Source organism: Abramis brama (assembly GCF_963993115.1).
Source record: "Abramis brama genome assembly, chromosome: 5".
NCBI classification, from domain to species: Eukaryota; Metazoa; Chordata; class Actinopteri; order Cypriniformes; family Leuciscidae; genus Abramis; species Abramis brama.
Window position 1 is genome coordinate 21,693,565 of NC_139967.1, and position 21,712 is coordinate 21,715,276.

General features: G+C 36.3%; 1 protein-coding gene across 5 annotated transcripts in view; it reads right to left on the reverse strand.

Moving 5' to 3' along the window:
• Nucleotides 1–21,712, reverse strand: part of fibcd1b (fibrinogen C domain containing 1b) — an 87,619-nt gene that overhangs the window by 51,654 nt on the left and 14,253 nt on the right. For 2 of the 5 annotated variants that reach the window (XM_084114010.1, XM_084114007.1), the window contains exons 1-2: nucleotides 7,969–8,096; nucleotides 3,388–3,867 (exon numbers count right to left, since the gene is read on the reverse strand). In XM_084114010.1, coding sequence (XP_083970136.1) covers nucleotides 3,388–3,867; nucleotides 7,969–8,049 — 561 coding nt within the window. In that variant the 5' untranslated portion in view covers nucleotides 8,050–8,096. Of the gene's footprint in view, nucleotides 1–3,387; nucleotides 3,868–6,856; nucleotides 6,941–7,968; nucleotides 8,115–17,058; nucleotides 17,216–21,712 lie in introns of those variants that run through there. The other 3 variants (XM_084114006.1, XM_084114009.1, XM_084114008.1) reach the window with 3 other exon arrangements.

The following is a 21,712-nucleotide window of genomic DNA, read 5'->3' on the forward strand; positions in this document are numbered from 1 at the left end:
GAAAAATCGTGGGAAACAATGCTTTGAACATTACTATTTTAAAACTACAGTTTTAACAAAGTGTATAAAATTAAATATTAAACAATGAAATAAAACTCAAGATAAATAAAAATATGGAATTTTAAAATAGTTTCCTCTGCGTGGTATATCTCACACTTTGATGTTTGTCAGAATTCTGTGGTACTGATAGTTATTTTCTATTTCTTAATAAAACTGTTCCAAATAGAACAAATGCTACAAAGAAATTATGAATTATTACACCGGGTAACTTAGATCACAGCAGGATTAAAAGAGGTCAAAAGGTTTTTTTTCAAAGAGCCAGAAAGCATGAACAATTATGCTAGCGTTAGCATTTCAGGCAGGACAGCAGATGTCACTGTTGTGTGTGGGTGAAATATCGTCCTCAAGGAGATGATTTTTGAAATATAATATATCAATGCACAAATCACAGTGACGCCAAATAAGCATTTACCGTATCTGAGAGAAATGTAGCAGCGCATTGATCTGCCAGTCTCTTCAAAGGAAGATTACAAACGGCGAAAGCCATTGATCACACACGTCAACGACTCTGTTATTTTGATGGTTTGCTTCACGATGTGAGTACAGAACTCTTTTACTTCATTGTCCCTTGTAGGCAGAATTTTTTTTTTTTTATTTGGCTAAAACAATATTATTTTTTTATTATTATTTTTATTTGCTTTGTTGAAAAGCGGGGTGGTTACATATAAAAAACTGGGTTATCCATCACCACAGATCGTCTGAAAACACGAAAACACGAAATTTCCCCTCGGCCCACCGTATATATTGAGCTAGGCCTATATGTTTCGTCTCCCGCTTCTTGATTCTCGCACCGTTTGAGCGGACAGGCATGCTTTAGGTTGTCATGACAATGACAGTTTAGGGCGGCACAAGATCGCGTTCATTTACACTGAACCGAAACAGTATAAGAGTTGCCTTTGATACTAGGGGCTGAGGAGGGTCAGACCCAGCATATTTTAAGTCTGCTTTTATGCGCCATTGTGTGTTTACACAGAATTTTGAGCAGACACGGAGTCGCTTTAGATCAGCCTTAACTCGGCTGTGTAAAGATGCCTTAGATTAAAGTAAATTAAAGCCATTAAAGTATTTTTTTTTTCTGAAAAATGTAATATTTTTTATGCAAGCTAATTGCAAATATGTACACAAAGTACCACATATCCCCCAAAACACACCATAAATGTATATTTGATAAGTTAAAAATATATATTTGAAGAGTTCAGATGCAAAAGCCTCTTAAGTGCCATCTGAAATTTTCCTCTAGAATGATCATTTTTATCAAGCTTGTATATTTAAGTTCAGTAATTTCACTTAAATGACAATTCACACGTAATTTTCATTGCCATTTACGTGAAATTACTGAACTTAAATATACGAGCTTGATAAAAATGATCATTATAGAAGAAAATTTCAAAATTTCATCTGAACTCTTCATTTATACAATTGCTCTTTAAATGTTTGGGGTCCGAACTTTCACCAAAGACCATGTCGGTAAAAAGGGGAAATGAGGAGAACATGAGGGTTAAAACAATCTTACAGACCCCATCAATTTGAACTGTAGTGTACATATAAAAAAAACATAGGCTACATAAATTAAAATCAATAATGATAAACAAACCAACCAAACAAATAATCTTCATACAGAGAATTTCAAATGTCTCTCTGATGGCTCAATATTCATAATTTCATATTTGAAATACTAATGTCAAAACATTATTTCTGTTGTACATGTCACTGCTGTACAGCATTAAATGTAAATGCACTGTTCAATCATACATTACTCTTCATATGCAGCTTATGTACTGTAAAGATGACATACGAGATAAACTGATGGATGGGTAGACTTAATGTTCAGTTTCTGATACTCAAGGACAATTCCAGTGAACATTTATCTCCATTACTAACTTTCAGAGTTCAAACTGGCTGGTGATGGTGATAAACAGCTTCCAATGGGTCTCACATTGATGAGAAAAGCATTTTGCAAATGAGCCACGGTTTGAAACAGCATAAAGTGTGAGAACAAACCAGCGGGGTGGCAATTGAACGGAGGCTTAGACTCCGGGAAACATACCAAGTGTTAACGCAGCATTATTCTCCCTGAAATGTCATTTATTATGGATCCCCAGAAGTTCAATGGTTTGACAAAATCTACTGCTGAGCTGAAGGCACACCTGCTTCTCAGTCCAGTTCTGCTCATGTGGAGACTGTATTGTAACCGTGATTTCAGTCATTTCATAATTTCAATGGGTAAATGGGTAGTCACATTTGTAAAGAGCTATGCTATATCTAAAACTACTTTTCACATATTTATTGATTTGTTGACCTAATTACATTTTCACACTGAAGGAACATTTTAAATAAACCAGTGAAGACACAAAAGTGATTAAAATGGTGAAAACAAAGATATACAATCATGACGTGCCCCATGGACACACTGGGCCCTATCATACACCCGGTGCAATGCAGCGCCAGGCACGCGCTGTTTTTTTAGTTTTTTTTTGCACAAAACTGTTTTTTGCTAGTTTCAGCCCGATGTTTTAGTTATCATTTTCACGTCCTGCGCCACGTTGTTTATTAAATAGCAAATTCATTTGCGCCCATTTGTGCGGCCATGGGTGTGCTGGTCTGAAAACGAGGTGTGATCAGGCGCATTGTTGACGCGTTGCTATTTCGAGGCAACTGAAATAGACTGCGCCAATATAGTATATTCAATGGCTCAATATTATTAATTTTTTTTTTAAAGGACGCATTAGTAATATGCGCCTATAGGCGGGTCCACAACGCGCATACACTTTGTCCCGTAGATGGTCTGCTTGCAGGCTTTAACCTTGCGCACGAGCAGATCCGTTTCCTCGCTAGAGAAGCGTTCAGTTTATCTGCTTGCAAATTCCGCCATGTAAATAGCAAATCTGCCACTGCGCAAGCGCAAATAGAGCTTGAGTGATCGAATGGAATTCAAGCGTATAGAAACTATATGTACGTAATCATTGTATGTCCTTCTGTAAACATATGCTAAGTAACATTTGGTTTTTAAAAGGCTTGGGGGGGGGATTTGTGTCTCAAGGATGTATCTCAAGCTGTCTAGTATGGCAGCTCGAGCACCTTAGAGCCTAAGCCTCTCGCCACATCCAAAGATTGTCAATAAATTTAATTCTCAAAGTGGTCCTGGTGCCAACCATTTTTTCCGTCGTTAAACTAGCAAAAGTGGATTCGGATACGACCTAAGTGCACTTGCATCGTGTGCTTTAGACCATGCGCTTAGATCGTTAAAATAGGGCCCACTATGTCAACTACCCACATGCGTGTAACTTTCTGTTATATTTGCATATGTGTGTATCAGCACGCCAGTACCTGTATAAGTCTGCTCTGTTCAGTTTGCAGTGTGTTCAGGTCCTGTCCCAGGTTGCCTTGTCCTCGTCTAAGAGACTCATAGTCCATCTTCAGCTGGCCCGCATGGGCTGACAGCTTAGCAACTTCCTCTGCCAAGTTGACCAATAGCGCTCGATCCTGACCTTTGACGGACTTAAGATCCGTATCATGGTCGGTGAGCGAGTGCAACAAAGATGTCTGCACGCCTTCCAGCCGCAAGAAGTTACTGTTATAATCAGGGCAGTTGGGGTCGATGAAGATATTAATGCGTGATCCATCACCTCTCTCGACTGTCACCAACGCATTGGCTTCGTCCTGATTGGTGCTAATATGGGGCGGACCATCCGACATGGGGGGAGCCTGGTAGTGGTTCATAAGAAGAATGGTTCCAGTCACTGTAACTGCGAGCAGAACGGCCACGAAGAGCAGGATGGTGCATAGCAGATAGCTACAACTCATCCTCTGCAGACAGACAAAGACAGAAAAAAAGACAGAGAAACAAAGAGTTAAAGCGTAATAACATTATAATCATCATTATCATTTTGGCAGAACAGAAAGTGCTTTTTAAAGCCTGTAGGGGATAATACTGCAGTCTGACACAACTGCAGGAAAGACAAAGAAGGAGAGATGAAGGTGTTCCTCTCCCTCCCCACCCTGAGAATCATCTGTTTGCTCTAATAATACTTGTTTCTTAGTGATATAGTTCCTCTTTTCTTGCAAACACACAAACAAACCTCTCTTCCCTTTTCAACTATTCATAGGAATCATATTATAGTGAACAATTTTTGTAAAGTGCTGAGAAAAGGGCTTGTAGTATACATGTAAGGATGTATTATTATTTGAATGAATACCAATCGGTAATCATGTGTTCTTCATCTGAGACATGCATTTTACAAATCAGAATCTTAAAACCACAAAGACGTAGACACAATGTAATAGGAAAAAATTAAACCACTTTGATTTTACCATCCAAACAAATGTATGTGTAGTCTGGACATGTGTGTGCAATGATGCACTGGCAGTGTTGGTGTGTTCTCTGTGTAAAATATGTTATTCCCTGAAAAAGATGCATACACATATGTTCTGATAAAATATGCAAAACAGCCATGTTGGCATTGGCCCATGCTGATGGGTGGTTAATGGCTTGCTTTACGAGTTGGCTTTTACGATCAACTCTGGGAATATAAAAAAGATTTCGGGGAAGCACTTCAGTGAACAGTTTACTCAGAGACCAGAGATCCTCTCTCCTCCATCTCTGAAGGCTAGTGGAACATGTTGAGGCACTAGATGTGATAAGCTCCTGGTATGAATTAAATAGGATCAAACCACACTGTACTTGTTGAATACATTTTGTTATACCATGGCTTATCCTTCAAAGAATTACTATTGAGTCTGGTTTATGGTTTTGGTATTCTGTCACACACACAGAGACACACGCACACGCACACACACACACACACGTTTGCTTCACTATATGAGTGAGGAGATAGCATAATATTTCAGGTTAATTATTTCTATCAGGTTAGATATTTTATATGGCCATGGCCTTACCCTACCCCTACCCCTAAACCCACCCATCACAGAAACATGCACAAAACAGTAAACTTAAATAAAAACATGTTTTGGCTGATTTACACGCCTTTTTAACTAGTGAGGTAAAGTAAAATGACTTAACTAGTCAGTTGTCCTAATATTTCACTATACAAGTGAGGACATTTAGCCCACACAAGTATAGCCAAACCTGCACACACACATACACATTTAAATTATGATTTAAACATATTTAAATTTACTTCCCAGCTAATTAAAATATCAGCATGAATGACAAGACAACATAACACATTGGGCATTATTTAATGTAGTTTTCCAGGTCCAGCATAATTCATTGATGTCTAATGTTTCATATTTATTCAAGCCAACTGTTCATACTAAAGGACAAACGTTATTTTATTTAACAGGTATGACTGATGCGCTTAAATTCTACATGTAATCCAATTGAACTCAATCCAGTGTCCCCTGGACACTTTCCTTTTGAACAGCTGTTTCATCTAGATGAAAAACTGCTAAAAACAGATTTATACGGCAAACTCTCACAAGATTGAAAGCAGTATTGATGGTTGGACTATACAGTATGAGCCATTTTCCCTGCAGATCAACCATCATTGTGACTGTTTTCTTTTCCATGTTCTATTCCTGATTCTTTCCAGCTGAGCCTCAGTAGATTGATAGCTATTTTTGTGTGTAGTATTTTATTGAGTGAAAATTGCAAAAACTATCTCTCGGAGTCTCTCTCTCTCTTTGTCCCTTTTCCAAAACTCTCTCACACATAGACACATACACGTGTTATTCTAAACACAAACACCAACAACACTGTCTGTTTTGTCCCACACATTGGTGCATTCACTTAAATTTTAATTTTAACGCCCAGACAGATGAAGGGTGTTTCTGCAAAAAAAAAAAAAGTGTTTTGCATAAAATATTCAGAATGCAACGACACTTCAGTAGATATGAGATCATAAATGAATCCATATAAGAGGGCTGACACACAGGGAAGAATAATGAAATGCAGAGTATAAGCCAAATGTGTGTGTGCGAGTCTTATATTGACTGACTGCTTATCAGTACAATCACAAATATGCAATTTTAAAAGACAGACATGAAAGGTTTACATATGAAACGCTAGGTGTAATATAGTAAAATCCTTTCCTTAAGCCCATCAATTTTCCGAAGGCAAGATTCAATCCTCCATTTTATATTCATTGCTGTAAGCGCATGGCGAAGAGGGATTACTAACTGAACAGAACCAAAGCATACACCTGACAATTACAATTTCCCTTTAATAATAATAATAATAATAATAATAATAATAATAATAATATAATAATATATTTTATATAGCAGCTATCTACAAACTCAAGTTCGCTTTACAATATGATACAAATAATCATGGCAGTAGACAATACAGTCAACAACAGTAAACAATACAGATAAACTGAATAGGTAACATAATTCAACTGAAAAGATAATAAAGTCCTCAAAAAATCAGGGATCAGAGACACAAGAAGCAAAAAGATATGTTTTAAGGTGGGTTTTGAAATCATGTAATGATTGAAGGTCGCGAATGTGTTGGGGAATAGAATTCCAGAGAGTGGAAATTCCTTTGAGGAGAAAGAGATGCTGAATTGTGAAGAACAAGCCTATGCATCACTTTAATGATGTATACAAGATACAGTGGGGTCAAAAAGTCAAAAACCATTGTTTTAGTTTGCATTGCAAACTATATTATTAGTTATTAGTGTCATAATGTTTCTTTGTCTAAAAAGATTTTTTTATGTCCAACTAATTTTTAAATTCAGATTTGCAATGTAGACTCGTTTAGACCCCACTTTATATGCTCTAGTAGTTCCAGGAACTAATAATCTATAATGGTGTGAGAGATTGAAGCCCTTACCTTGGGCGGTGTTTGTCTGACTGTGTTTGAGTCTGACCAGCGATGTTTGAGCTGAGAGGAGTTGGGCACACACTCACAGAATGTCTGCATCAAACAAACAAACATAAAACTAAATAAAGTGATGTTTTTCTTTGGCATTTGGTATGTGTGTGTACTGGTTTGGCTAAACTTGTGAAGGCCAGATGTATCACTAATATAGTGAAATATCATGATAACCGAAGTCAAATCAAGGTTGTATTTTTAATCTAATGTTGTGCACAGGATTCTGTGAGGGTTAGGTTCATGAGATGGAAATCTATGAGATGTTCTCCCTATACTCAAACAAACCTGTGTGTGTGTGTGTGTGTGTGTGTGTGTGTGTGTGTGTGTGTGTGTGTGTGTGTGTGTGTGTGTGTGTGTGCGCGCATGTGCGTGTGCGTGGCATGAGAATCATCCATTTGCTCTAATAATGCCCTTTTAGTAATATAGCTCCTCTTATCTTGCCAACACATAAGGTCACATATACACTTTCATAACCATCTCATCAGATTTCCTTTTTTATGTCCCAGGCAATAACAATATTACATTAGCTTTTCACTATATGGTAACAAAATCAGATCACTGAGATATTAGGAAGGCCTGTCAGTGCTCTCTGTAATGCCGCTTTCAGAAGCTCCACAGATTTTCCAATTACTCTTACAGATTCAGTGTGTTGAACCAAACAACTCAATGGTGTATGTTATTCCAAAGTGATTTTTTTTTTAAACTTATTTTTAGACTTTCTTATTTTCCAATCCCTCCTATCCAGCCACCTATAGAGAAACATGCTATGATTAAAGCAATTCACAATGGATAAAATCTCAAATAAAATCTCAAATAATTCATTTTTACCTCATTGAATATCTGTATTTTTCTCACTGAAATACATCACAATTTGGATGTAAAATGGGTTGTGACTTTATACTCAACAAAATTACCCCAAAAATGTCAACCTTGTGAAAACAAAACACTAAATATTGTTTACTGCAAGGCACTGAAACAGAATAAATGTCAAAATACACAATTTCAAAAGTGTAGCCACATGACATTATAACTGTTAACATGAGACTATTGTCATAAAATCACTTACTAACCTTGTCTGTGCAGTTATCCAATTTTTCTGCTCCTATCATAACCATGTACAGTAAACACCCAGTAACTTTCACATGATACATGCATGGATACTGCCATTTATGAAGAGAGAGACAGAGAGCAAGAGTGTTCCAAGTCTGCATAAGCTGACTACTTGTTAAGCTAATTTAGACGTAGAAGCTTTACACACTTTCTTTCCCTGGTTTAAGACACATCATAAGCCTTGAATTACGCCGGTCACCTGGGTGAGGAAGAAAAAAAACAGACAGAGGAAGCGTTGAAACAAAGCAAGCAGGTGAAGAGCCTGAAGAGATCAGACCACCCATACTGACTACAGAGCATTCTGACAGCCAAAACTTAGTTTCAGTAGATACGAACAGTAAGAGAGGAAAAGAAATAGAGAGAGAGAAAACAAATTGTGAAACAGAAAGGAACAACAAGACTTTATGAGTTTGTGGTGCTCATATTTTTGCTGTTTTCACCCAGTGGTAAAAATCACTATCCATAATCAGGCATTTTTTCAGTGGCAGGTTCTTTTTTTTTTTAAACAGGACGAGATTGAAGGGATTCATTTTGTAAGAACTGTCTAGGAACAATATCATCTATTGACCAAACATGCAAGTTTATCTGGCAGGAACAGGTGGCCAAATCGTTGGTTTTTGTTTACGAACACTAAATTAAGTACACATTGTAAAAGTATTACAGCTTTAAAAGTAAATGATTACACAGCAACAACTGAACTGCAGAAATTAGATCTGTGCTTTGTCACTGTATCACCAAAAACAGCCTCATGATTGGCTTTTCAGAGGTTTCCTATATTTCATTTTCATACAGGCTCACATTAAATTCCACTTGAAAAAACAAATCTATCTGATTTGACCATAGTGATATAATTAGATCTACTATTCAGCAAGGTTACATAAATTGATCAAAAAGATTTCTATTTCAAATAAATTATATTCATTAGAACTTTCTATTCATCAAAGTATGCTAAAAAAAAAAATGTTTACACAAAAAAATATTAAGCAGATTGATAATAAAAAGAAATGTTTCTTAAGAACCGAATCTGAATATTAAAATGATTTCTGAAGGTCATATGACACACAAGACAAATACATGGAGCCTTGGTGAACATAAGAACTTCTTTTAAAAACATAAAATACTGATCTAATACTGAATAACAAAAGCACAAAAGAAAAACACTTTTTTTTTAAGATGGAAAAGCCTAATGAATTATTTGTAATATGTTTGTTGCAAAATAAAATGTAATTTACTATTAACTCTTAATTAATTACTCTTTATTAATTATTTCCTGCCATTCCAATCCAATTCAAATGCACAATCATGAACTGAAAGGAAGAATTTTAAATGCCCAGTATACACAATCGTATAAAATGTAACACTTCATGTATTAAAACGCATTTTGGTCTTTCAAATAAAACTGCCAACATTCCTTCTCCTTTCTAAACTGCCTGTCAAATCTCCAGACAACAAAACACATCTCCCTATTTTTCCAATATCCATCTTTTGCATATGTGGCACACACATAAAAAACTCAAAAACTCAATACTACTGTACAGTAACCCATCTCACTACTTTAGTATCATTGTTGTTTTATAGTCATAGACACACCTTGAGGTTTTCAACAATCTCAACTAAGGCCATGACAAAGAGACAAAATTCCACATTTCACAGATATCCCACAGTGAGGAAGACGAATGGATTTTTCAACCAATGCTCCTCGAGTATCTCCACTCATACATGGGAGAGTTTCCTGTGAATAATGCATGTATAACCTAAGAATCAATACCATCTGACCACAAAGATGAACTCTCTATCACTCGCTTTCTCTTTCTATCTCTTTTCTCAATTTCATTTGCTTCGGCTTACCCTTCCTTCCTCCATTCTCTCTCTCTGTGCACTCACCTGTATAGTGCAACTTGAAAACTGGAAAGGTTTTGCTTACATGGACCCCAGCAGAATAGTAAAACCTGAAATCACCTACATCGTACAGTCCACATGAGGAAAACAGCTTATTAAACATACTAAATAATATTTTAATTAAACTCTAAACATGCACATACATTTGTGTGAGGGTTATTTTTTAAGGTTAAGGGGATACAAATATAATTAGCTTAGTATGAAAACAACAGAAGTCAATGGAAAGTCTCCATCATGATAGACAAACAAATGTGTGTACAGCGGTTGGGTGCTCCTTCAACTCTAATCCACCCCAAATGCTATCGGGTGTGAAGTGATGACCATACAAATATGAGATAGAAGGGCGAGCCAAGGACAGCATACTCAAACACACACAAAAAGATCCACCACTGAGACACTGGGGGCAACCGAGGCCACAGGCATGTGTGAACTGAATCTGATGCTATCTGAGGCGAAGAATTAGGGGCATCTTGAAGCATAAATGGGTAAACTGGATTGTCCTGGTTTTCTCTTGCACTCCAGATTTATTTACTTTGGAAGAAAAAGAGAAGCTTCATTCCATTATAGGGACTAGGGAACTATAGGGAACTACTATATATACTCAATGGACCTCTATTCAAAAGCCTGTGTATTTTGGAACAATGCAGGGCACTGTTCTACCCATACAATACACTGTTATTGGAAATGTGTAAGAAACTATTGACAAACTGTGAACACCATGAACACAGTGGGAGAAAAAGGTGATGTGCATTTTCTGTCAAAAATAATTGTTCAAATTATGATCGCTTGATGTGGTTTCAAAATTGTGGTTAGCTGTGTTATCTTTAATCCACTGTGGGCTGACTTGTGTGGCAATCACTGAATGACAGGTGGTCTCGAGCTGAACTGAGAGACAAAGACACCTGCATTCCGGCCCAGTGTGTTCATGCTAATCATATAATCATGTCTAGTTAACGGTTATAAAGAAGACAGTTAACACTAATGATAGTTTCACAAGTTCAGACATTATCCTTGAGATTGATAAACTGATTTGGATTGCAGCCACAACTGAATATTGACTTGAGATTTCCCCTGCTAGACATAAACTAACAGATAGTTAAATACTATGTAGAAATTGCAGAAACAACTAGGACACCGTTTTCAATGAGCTTGAAGCAATCCTTTCATATTATTAACAATAATATCACATAATATAGAAATTTTGTAGCCTATATTTTGTTGACTTCTGCACTTGCATTAATGACGTCATATCCACCTTACACTCGATTTCCGGTTTTACATCAGTAGAAACCACTAAAGACGCTTTAATATATTATATCCCGGTTTCACAAACAGGGCTTAAGATAGTCCCAGGCTAAAATGCTTGTTTGAACTGTCTTAACTGAAAGCAACTTGCACTGACACATCTTAAAATATGTTAGTGCCATTGTTTTGTCTCAAGCACATCAGTAATGTTTTTTTTTTCTAAGGCATATTTATAAAATCTACTCAAATGCACTAATAGAAATAAGGCCTGGCTTAATCTAAAGAGCTATATTTGTAATCAACAGATTGTAAAACATTTTCTCCACCACAATATATTTTAAAATTAACTGCATGCCATTTAGCAACATAAGTCATGAAGCTTTTATTAATATGATATTCTAATATCGATTTAGCATATTGCAATGTGCAACAAGTGTCTCATACCAGCCACCGAGCGAACTCACAGAGTAATGTTATAACTTAACTTTCAACACACTCAAATGTAGTTTTACTCAAAAGTAAAACAGCGCTGCGTAACCCCACAATTTTAATGTCAAATAAAGCGACCTGTATGTAACTCTAACAATGTTCAGGGAAGAAGGAGGCAGACGTTAACTTTAATTGTAAAATAAACATACACAACAAAATGAAAGGAGTGGCAGCGGCCAACTGCGGCATATAAACATAATAAAAATAGCAACGTAAAATGTCCCAGGACTGATCTCTCGCCCTTCACTGTCATAATTCCTTTTTAAATTCTTCTGGATCTCCTCCATGGGACTTGAGACCGGTGTGTCGCGCAGGTGTCTCTCATTAACATTCGCTCCACCAGCCTTGTTCCGCTCCCACGGCTCTCGGCCCCACCCTGCTATATACCACAGTAACGTTAATAAAACTTTAATACATTAGCTCATCTATGAACATGATTTCTGCTTGAGTCCTGTCGGATTGCTCTCTATCGGTTGTGGAGGTGAAGATGACAACTCCCATGATTCCATGCTCTTTCACTGCGTTATCAAGCTATGCCTTTGTTATTGTTTCAAATAAGTGACCTCTAGCAGCAAAACTTACATACTGTGCCTTTAAAGGGAAACTCTTGCCATATTGCAACCTAGGCTATTTTTGTTAATCTACCCGAGTCAAACATTTGTGTAAAAGCATAATTAGAATGGAAACGCCACTTTTAAGATTGACTATATTTTCTTTTTCGGTCAAAATGCCTTTTGAATGGGAGTGCTAGGGGCACTACAATGATAGCATCAAAATCGCTATTTTTAGAACATTTTTCACCGATGTCTAGGGGCTGTTTACACCAGGCCACTTCATGCGTTTTCTCAAATCGGATTGCAATCTGATTTATCAAAACGATTCCATTTACACCTGGTTACATAGGCTAAATGTGTGTTTGTTTTTTTTTGCTATAAATCCGATCTTCAATTCCCGCTATATGCAGATTTAATGGAGTGCACGTCACCGAAAGCAAGTTATGAGATACATTATTTTATTGATCATCAGCTAAAATTACTGAATCAAAGCCCGCAATAAGAGAAAGCGGAAACAGCCCTGGTAAGATCATTTCGTTTCTTTACATTTAATGAAGATGATTGTGTGTTAAGCATCAGCGACTTACTTTCACTTTGATTTGCGATAGCACGTTGATGCTCAGCTTCTCATCTGCGGCGATGCGTGTTGCAGTAGTCGTCGTATCTGACTAAAACATGACATATAGCCTATAACACGCTCTCACATGTTTATTTTTTAATAAACCATATTCAACAACATATAAAAATGAAATAATCTTTAGAGTAAAGCCGCAGCCATCATTACCAAGCGCGAACCATTGACAGTGAATGAAACGAAGCGAACTACAGGCCGTAGTGTGACATGCGTAAACGGTGTAAACCAGTGGTGTAGTCTACGTGATACGCAGGTATACGCCGTAAACCACTAGAAAAGGCCAAGGATTTCAGTATACCCACTTAAAAAATCGTGAGGATGCGTAACAACTTCGTTTTGTGTCAGAACTTTCACTTTCATTCATAAATTCACCCCGTCTGTGTTTGCGAAGCGACACCGAATCGCGGAATCCAGTCACAAATGGAGCTTGCTAAGCAGAACGTCACCGAATTTGGCTATTTTTTAATGAATAAATCAAAAGTAGGGCTGTACAATGAATCAAATCTCGACATGGACTAGTGTCTGTGAATATTAAAGTTAAAAGAGACTGCAATTGTTCTACGCGTCTCTGGGAATGAATGAGCGCTCAATGTGTGCTCCACACACACACACACACACACACACTGAAGCACGCGTGATCACGCTCGTGGTGTTTTCAGCGTTTCACTGTATTGAGACATGAGCTACTACATGTGCACTTAATCGCAGAGCTGCTATGAGAGTCACTTCACGAGAATTTCACCATTTAATTTGATAAAAGTCATTAATTCGTTTCATATACAAACACATAGAAACTGTAATGTCTTTACGACAACCTGTCAAAATAAAAGTTCGGTATAACTTGAAGAAATTATAACAGAAATATATTACTATTGCACAGTAGAGTATACTTAAAGTAGGCCTAATAATAATAATAATAGTTTATTAAAACACACAGAAACTCAAATGTCTACAATCCACCAAAATAAAAGTTTGGTCTAACTCAAAGAAATTAAAAAGAAGTAAAAATGAATTTTAAAATAATAATAATAATAATAATAATAATAATAATAATAATAATAAAATCTATTAAAACGTTATTTTAAGGGAATATCACACACGTTTTCATACATGTTTTAATTTAAAGTGTAGCCTAAACTTGCCAAAACAATAACACCATTTTTTTTTTTCAAAAACACCATTTCTAAAAGTAAATTTGTATTTGTGCCTATAATGTTTCATTTTTTTATTATTTTATTGTCAACTGATAAAACCTGTGCTTCAGGGACCATACTCATATAACATCTAAGGCTAAAAGCCTGCATCGAACCGCACTATGTTTTGAGGGTTGATTTTAAGGGGAGAATAGCACTCCCCCTTGCTCTTTAGAGTATTGGGACACCCTACCCCTACACGAGAACGCGCAAAAACAAGGGTTAGGGCAGAAATCTAGGGTAAGGGGAGGTATTGGGACAGGGCCTATATGTAGCTCTTAACTGGCTGAGTTAGGGGGGGGGGGGGGGGGGGGGGGGGGGGTATATTACAGTATACTCACTACAAAAAACTAGACTACACCACTGGTGTAAACATAATCATAGATGACGCGCCACGGGTTTTTATTTAAAAGAAAGAACGTAGCTAATGTTTGTATGTAGGTCTAGGCAATTTATATTCACAATACTTAATAACTAATATTATTTTATTGCATTTGTATTAGTTGTTTGAAGAGTTAAAAAAAAATCGGTCGGTCTTAACGCAAGTTTACAACCGGCAAGTCGGTCGGACTAAAAGGGAAGTCGGTCGGGTTACGGCAAACAAGAATATTTTTAAGGATGCCTTTTGACTGACAAAATTCCAAATTTTGTGAGCTCATCTAAAGTGAGGACTATTTATGCTTTTAAAGCATTTATAAAGGAGATTTAAAGGCTCATTGATCTTCTAAACAGAAAAAGGAAACAAACACAACACAGTGATACAGAACATAAAAATATTCAACAGCCTTTAAATCTCCTTTGTAAATGCTTTACAAGTCATAACTAGTCCTCACTTTAGATGAGCTCACAAAAGTAGTTAACTGACCACTACTAAATGCTTTAGAACTACCTGAATTAACCATGAATTGCAGTAGAAATACATGTTAATAAAGCATTTATTAATACTCTAAGTAACTATTACTATATGTCTGAATAATAATATGTATTTAAACAGTTTATTAATCATTTACTTACACTTTCAAAGTGATCTTATGAACCACTGACAACTCCTAAATAACTGGTTTGTAAATAATGGAATACTTCATTTAGAAATGATAAATTGATCATTAATAAAGTATGAAAACACAATTATTAAACACATTATAGATATGCTTTAAAATCAAGAACAAAGCATTTTAACTATATTTAGAAACTGCTTATTAATGTCTATTAATGCTCTATAAATGACAAATTAACTGTTTACTAATGCTTAATGCTTAAATATGATCATATAACACCGATATTGCTACTGACTTATAAAGCCCTAAACGGCTTAGCTCCAGTCTATTTAACGGATCTTCTATCGCCCTATAATCCATCGCGCTCTTTAAGATCAATAAATTCGAGGCTTTTGGTCATACCTAGGATATCCAGATCAACCAAAGGAGGGAGAGCATTTTCACATTTGGCCTCCGAAACTCTGGAATAGTCTTCCTAATACTGTTCGTTGCTCGGACTCGCTCTCCCAGTTTAAAACTAGATTAAAGACGCATCTTTTCGGCCAGGCATTCATATAATATTGTTAATCTTACAGTTCAAACTACAATCCGGCCTCTAGTTCATAAATGCCAGAGGAGAACTGGCCCCCGACTGAGCCTGGGTTCTCCCAAGGTTTTTTTTTTTCTCCATTAGGTCACCTGATGGAGTTTTAGGACACCATTAGGTCACTTGATGGAGTTTTTTCGGTTCCTTGCCACTGTTGCCTTTGGCTTGCTCAGTTGGGGATATTTTGGGGATATTTAATTTTATTCTATCAATCAATAAATTCCACTAGAAACAAACCTTGTTGTATTATTTTATTTTAATTTAATACTATGAAGCTGCTTTGATACAATCTGTATTGTGAAAAGCGCTATACAAATATACTTGATTTGATTTGATTTGATTTAACTAATTATTAATAGCGTGCAGTTATTATAAAGTGTTACCCCCCTGGTGATACTTCAAGCACAGTTTCATGTTGTGTCGAGCCTTCTTAGTGTTTTAAAAATAGCGATTTTGATGCTATCACTGTAGTGCCCCTAAAAGGCATTTTGACCGAAAACGAAAATATGGTCAATCTTAAAAGTGGCGTTTCCATTTTAATTATGCTTTTACACGAATGTTTGACTCAGGTAGATTAACAAAAATAGCCTAGGTTGCAATTTGGCGAAAGTTACCCTTTAAGTGATGACAACTTCCATTTTTGGGTGAACTAACCCCTAAATTCTGAGATGGGCAGAAATTACACATTTACATAAACAGTTGCTTAGAACAATTTTTTGCCAAAAATATCCAAAGCAAATGTTTGGACAAACAATGTCTTTCAATGTCTGGACAAAGATTTGTTTTGAGGTTCAAACAGGGTTTAATTTGTTGTAAACATGTCCTGGTGACCCGTTTGAGCCTGTGCATGTGACCCGTGTTCAAGTATAACTCGGGTCATTTTCCTATGTCGCCTCTATATTCTCCTCACACTTACTGTGGCTTCAAAACTGCTGTATCAAATAAAACACAGAAAAGCCCTAAAATACTAAAATACCCTAAAATACTTTCAATTAGTTTTCAGGTTTCAGATTAAATAGGTTTAAGGTTTAAGATAAAGTTTATTAAAAAAAAAAAAAAAAATCACACAAAAAGGTTTCAAAGCATCTATGGAATCTTTGGTGTCATAATGTTTAATTCAAAAATGTAAATGCCTACAGAGTTCAAGAGTATTTTTGTAAACCACACATAACACTTAGCATGAAATTACTCCAATAATACGCCCAGGAAGACCTAAAATGCTTCCAAGGAGACAATTACACGACTAAACTCAAAACACTTGACACCAAATATATAATCCCCAACTTCCAGCACAAAAGCATAACGCACAAAGTGCTTTTGGTATAGAAAACACAGTCAAGGGAAAACACACAAAGCCTTGCTCTCTGAATACAAGATGAGTGAGAAAAGAGGCTTTCACACTTTCATATGAACAACAAAGCTTAATTGTCACTTTATATTTCAATATTGTACCTTTCATGTATGTTCTTTTCTCACCCATCTGTCATACTTGTCTGTCTCTTTCACTCACCAATCCATCCCAGCTTACTTTCTCTCTCCAGTAGTGAGCATTAGAGAGGACGCCTACCTAACAGTGGGTGGATTAGAGAACTCTCAGAGCCGTGTGTGTGTGTGTGTGTGTGTGTTTGAGTAGCTACTAACCTCCAAAGCTGTGCGTTGATTCACATGTCATCAGAAACTCTTGGCTACGCCTCTCCAGAGCCAATTGGAAGGCAGAGATTTTGGAGTATATTATGGTTTCATATCACTAAAAATAAAATAACCTCATTGCATCATACATTAAATGTAGGTCTTTTGAAGAAAAATAGCTAGACCAAGACAACAGACCTTAATGATCTCAATTATTATTATTTTTTTAGCAGCTACAAGGTAGTGATTACGGAGATTGTAATGAAAGCTTCTAAATGATCTAAATATCCTCTCTCTCTCAATTTAATTCAATTCAAAATGTGCTTTATTGGCATGACAACTGTTTCAATATATTGCCAAAATATTTCTAATTTTTACAGTGAATCATCATACGTGTACATAGTGTGAGTCTGTGCGTGAAGCTGCGTGTGTGTGTGTGTGTTTGTGGGAGTGTGTGTGTGTGTGTGAGTGCATCTCTCTCTCTCTCTCTCTCTCCCTCTCTCAAGAGGGTGTCATGTTTGGGCAACGGTGAGTAATTCAGCCTCTCAGTTGTTCAACAACGCAACTGACAATTTGTGGCATAACAAAATCTGTAACTGAATGCATGCTCACAGACTTTGTTTTCAACAGACTCTTATCCCTATGACACACATCAGTCTTTTTTTTTTACCAATTCAATATACCACATACTGAAACGGGGGTAAAAATGGTATTTCCTGTTTGAAAAAAGCAAAACATTTCTCAAAGTTGAATTGTTCAGTAACTACAATTCCAGTGAAAGCGAGATTATTTTTGCTGAAAATGAACAGTTAAATGTAAAAATGTGATTATTTAAAGCTACACTGTGTAGGATTTACTCCCATCTAGCGGTGAAATTGTATATGATTACCAACTGAATATTACTTTCTAGCCCCTCCCATTCCGAGGGCGTTTTAACTCCTACAGTGGCCGTATTATTTCAAATCTGCCGGCAGTCGCGAGTACGGTAATCTCACGGTGAGTGTAAAAACGCAAAAAGGCGAAGCTTGAATTTCCAGGTAGCCTATGTCCCTCTTTGTCTAATGTATTTTCAAGATGGATGCACAACATGGCTTCCTCCATTTGAGCGACTTGCTCGTATGTATTCTAAATGGCAGATTATACACTTATATTATATTACAGAGAATACTTAATTAGTTGGTTGAAGTGATTACACATTAATGAGAACGTATAATTTTGAAAGAACAGTGTTTTTTACTAAAAATCAACTTAAAATATTATACAGTGTAGCTTTAACAAGAACACCTGTTGCTTTCAAGTGTCATTGCTGTTGTGACAGGTGACACTCTGTTGCACAATGCTATAATGAGATGTGTTTTAATAGGTTTAGAAAAAACAAGTAATAAATGCAGCACACAACACAAATAACAGCCTATGAGGTTTGAGCTACATTTGAGCTTAATTGGGATCTTTGCTGTAATTTCTGCCTCTATCACCATTTCACAGCAAAACATGTGGTTAACAACATGTTCACACCTGTGAAAAGGAAACACTCAGGTTTTGCAAATCTCATTTGTTATCTCTCTTAGTGAATACAGACAAGTTTCATCATTTAAAGGCTCTTGTGTTTGCCCTCATTCAATAAGTGGTTTGCTGCACAACCATATCATTTGATGACAAATAACTAGTAAATTTGCAAAACCCGAATTCATCAACCAGCTTGTGTTCTGGAAATCTATGTCTTCCATAGAACAGGGTTGTGCATAATTCAGAATTGAATTTTCTTTTAAATTCCTGAATTTGAACTGAAGTTCATTTGAGGTAGCAAAGAAGCAAAATATGAGGAAGCATGACTAAAATGAACTGAACAGAATGAAAGTAATTAATATTAAACAGGGAAAGCAAAGTATGTGAAGATAAACACTGAATGCTGGCATGGCAAAGCCAATATTTTTCATGTTTAAAATAGCATGAGACATGGTCTAAAATTTGGAATATTATCTTTAGTTTAAACTATTGCAAACTGATTTTCTTTTTTTAATGTTTTGAGATAAACCAGGGGTGCCCAATCCTGCTCCTACCGATCGACTGTCCTGCACAGTTCATCTCCAACCCTAATCAATCACACCTGAAGCAACCAATTAAGGTATTTAGGATCACTTGAAAAGTAAAGGCAGGTATGTTTGATTAGGGTTGGAGATGAACTGTGCAGGACAGTCGATCGGCAGGAGCAGGATTGGGCACCCCGTGCTAAACTAACTTCTAAGTATACTTCACCTAGTTGTCTTTATGTCTATGACTCAAACCTTTTTGCACCTTCAATTCACAGTTATCCATAGGTACAGTGTGAACAAAACATGCAGGGAAAAGGACATCTCCCACTTAGTGAGTCAAGTGAAAAGATATAAAAAAAAACCAAAAAAAACTCTACACTGTGCTAAGGGACTATTAAAAAAAAATACAAATTTGCTCAAAAGATTATTTGCATCTAGTTAACCCTTGTGTGGTGTTCATATTTTTGTTATTCAGCCAGTGTTCGTGGGTCTGGTGGACCCGCTGCATTTTTGGGTTTTTAATTCAACATAATCAAACAATTTGTGTTAAAATACTCAACAGATGTTTACTTCATCCCAATTACAAGCAATATAAACAGCATATATGGTTAATATTTTCCCTTTACCTTTGTTAGATCACATTTAAGAATTGCAACTTTGTGCGGGAACGGCAGGGGTAGAAACAAAACTCACTTTTGCACTCACACTCTCTCACACTTACACACAATCTCTCTCACACATGCACGCACACACTCACACGCACACACACTCACTCACTTGGATATGTGGTTTACAGGGACTCTCCATAGGCGTAATGGTTTTTCTAATGTACAAACTGTATAATCTATCCCCCTACACTAAACCTACCCTTACACCTACCAATCACAGAAAACGTTTGGCCTTTTTTGAATTTCAAAAAACACCATTTAGTATGTTTTTTTAAGCCGTTTGGTTTATGAGGACACAGATGTCTTCATAAACCATGTTTACATTGTAATACCCATGTCATTATACACATTTGTGTCCTCAGAAACCATATACAAGAACACACACACACACACACACACAATAACAGCAAGCCCTGACAGGAGGAGGACAGAGTAAAGGTACACAGGACCTAAAATTTCCACACTTTTATTAGCCCCGGGTCCAGTGGACCCGAACATCCTTTGTGTAATATAAATGTGTAGGGGGGGGGGGGTGTACAGTGTGTGGTCATTGAAAATGTGTTCTGATATATGTTCTTCACAGAAAAGGAGAAAAGGCCAATGAGTCTGAGGTTGAAAAAAATAATTAATCGTATCATTTTTCTTTTGATAAAAAATGAAAACGGGAACAACATACAAGGGTTAAACAAATAATAAAAATTTTAAACAAAACGATTGATCTAAATGTTTCTCTCAAACAGTGTTTCAACTGCGGAAAGATATCAATAAAACAGCTTGAGCAATCATTCTAAAAGCTTTTACTATGATTTACTAATTTTTTTGGTGAAACATTTTTACACTTAAAAATATTGATTAAATTTGAACGCAATGAAATCAATAACAAATACCATATGAACTGAGTAAATGTAAGTTAAAAAAAAAATAAGTATCTGAGTAACTGCATTTGGTACATAAACAAATAAAATTGAGTAGAAATAATTGAGGAAAACATTTTAAAAAACAATATTTATGAGTAATATTAACTTTTTTATTTATGAGTAACATTAACTTTTATAGTACGAGTAATATTAACTTTTAATTTCCTCTAAGCCTTTGTAAAATACTCCACACAAACACAGGTACGTTATAGGCTACATGACATTGCCTTTATTGTCGATGTGTGCAGCAATATAGCATATTTTATACTGTTATAACATGTATAATACAACATTGCCTACATTTAAACTCATATAACAAACATAGAAGTAAAAACTAAAAATGTAAAAAGTAATTCAAGTGTAATCAACCGGTCTGTTATCCAATTTCCACCGTATCAACACTGGTTCTCGTGCCTGAGATGGACTCGTGGTCTGTTGTGAGGAGTTTGCTCAAACTATGGCAGCGATACAGCGAATAGTTGTTGTAAAAGATGGCACCGTCTGCGGAGCGCTTTTAAAGGCATACTGTCAGTTAAGTCCTATTCAGACGCTAATTGTTTCTCATGGGCTCGTACGGTATTTTAAACATTTACAGGGGTAAGTCAGTGATTTTATTGCCGTCCGAATCCATAATGTCAGTGTTTTTTCTTACTCAACCCGTTTAAAAATCCCTGGCCAAATTAGCCTATCTAATGTTTTTTGACAAACAGGTCGTGTGGTAATTTAATTGCCGTCTGAATCCACATCTCTGAGTTTAGAGAAGATATTCAAAATAGTTTAAATCTGTTTAAATCCTTTTTGATCACTGCCGAGCACCGTACGTAAGATGTACACTTTTATTACTGAAATGCTGGAAAGT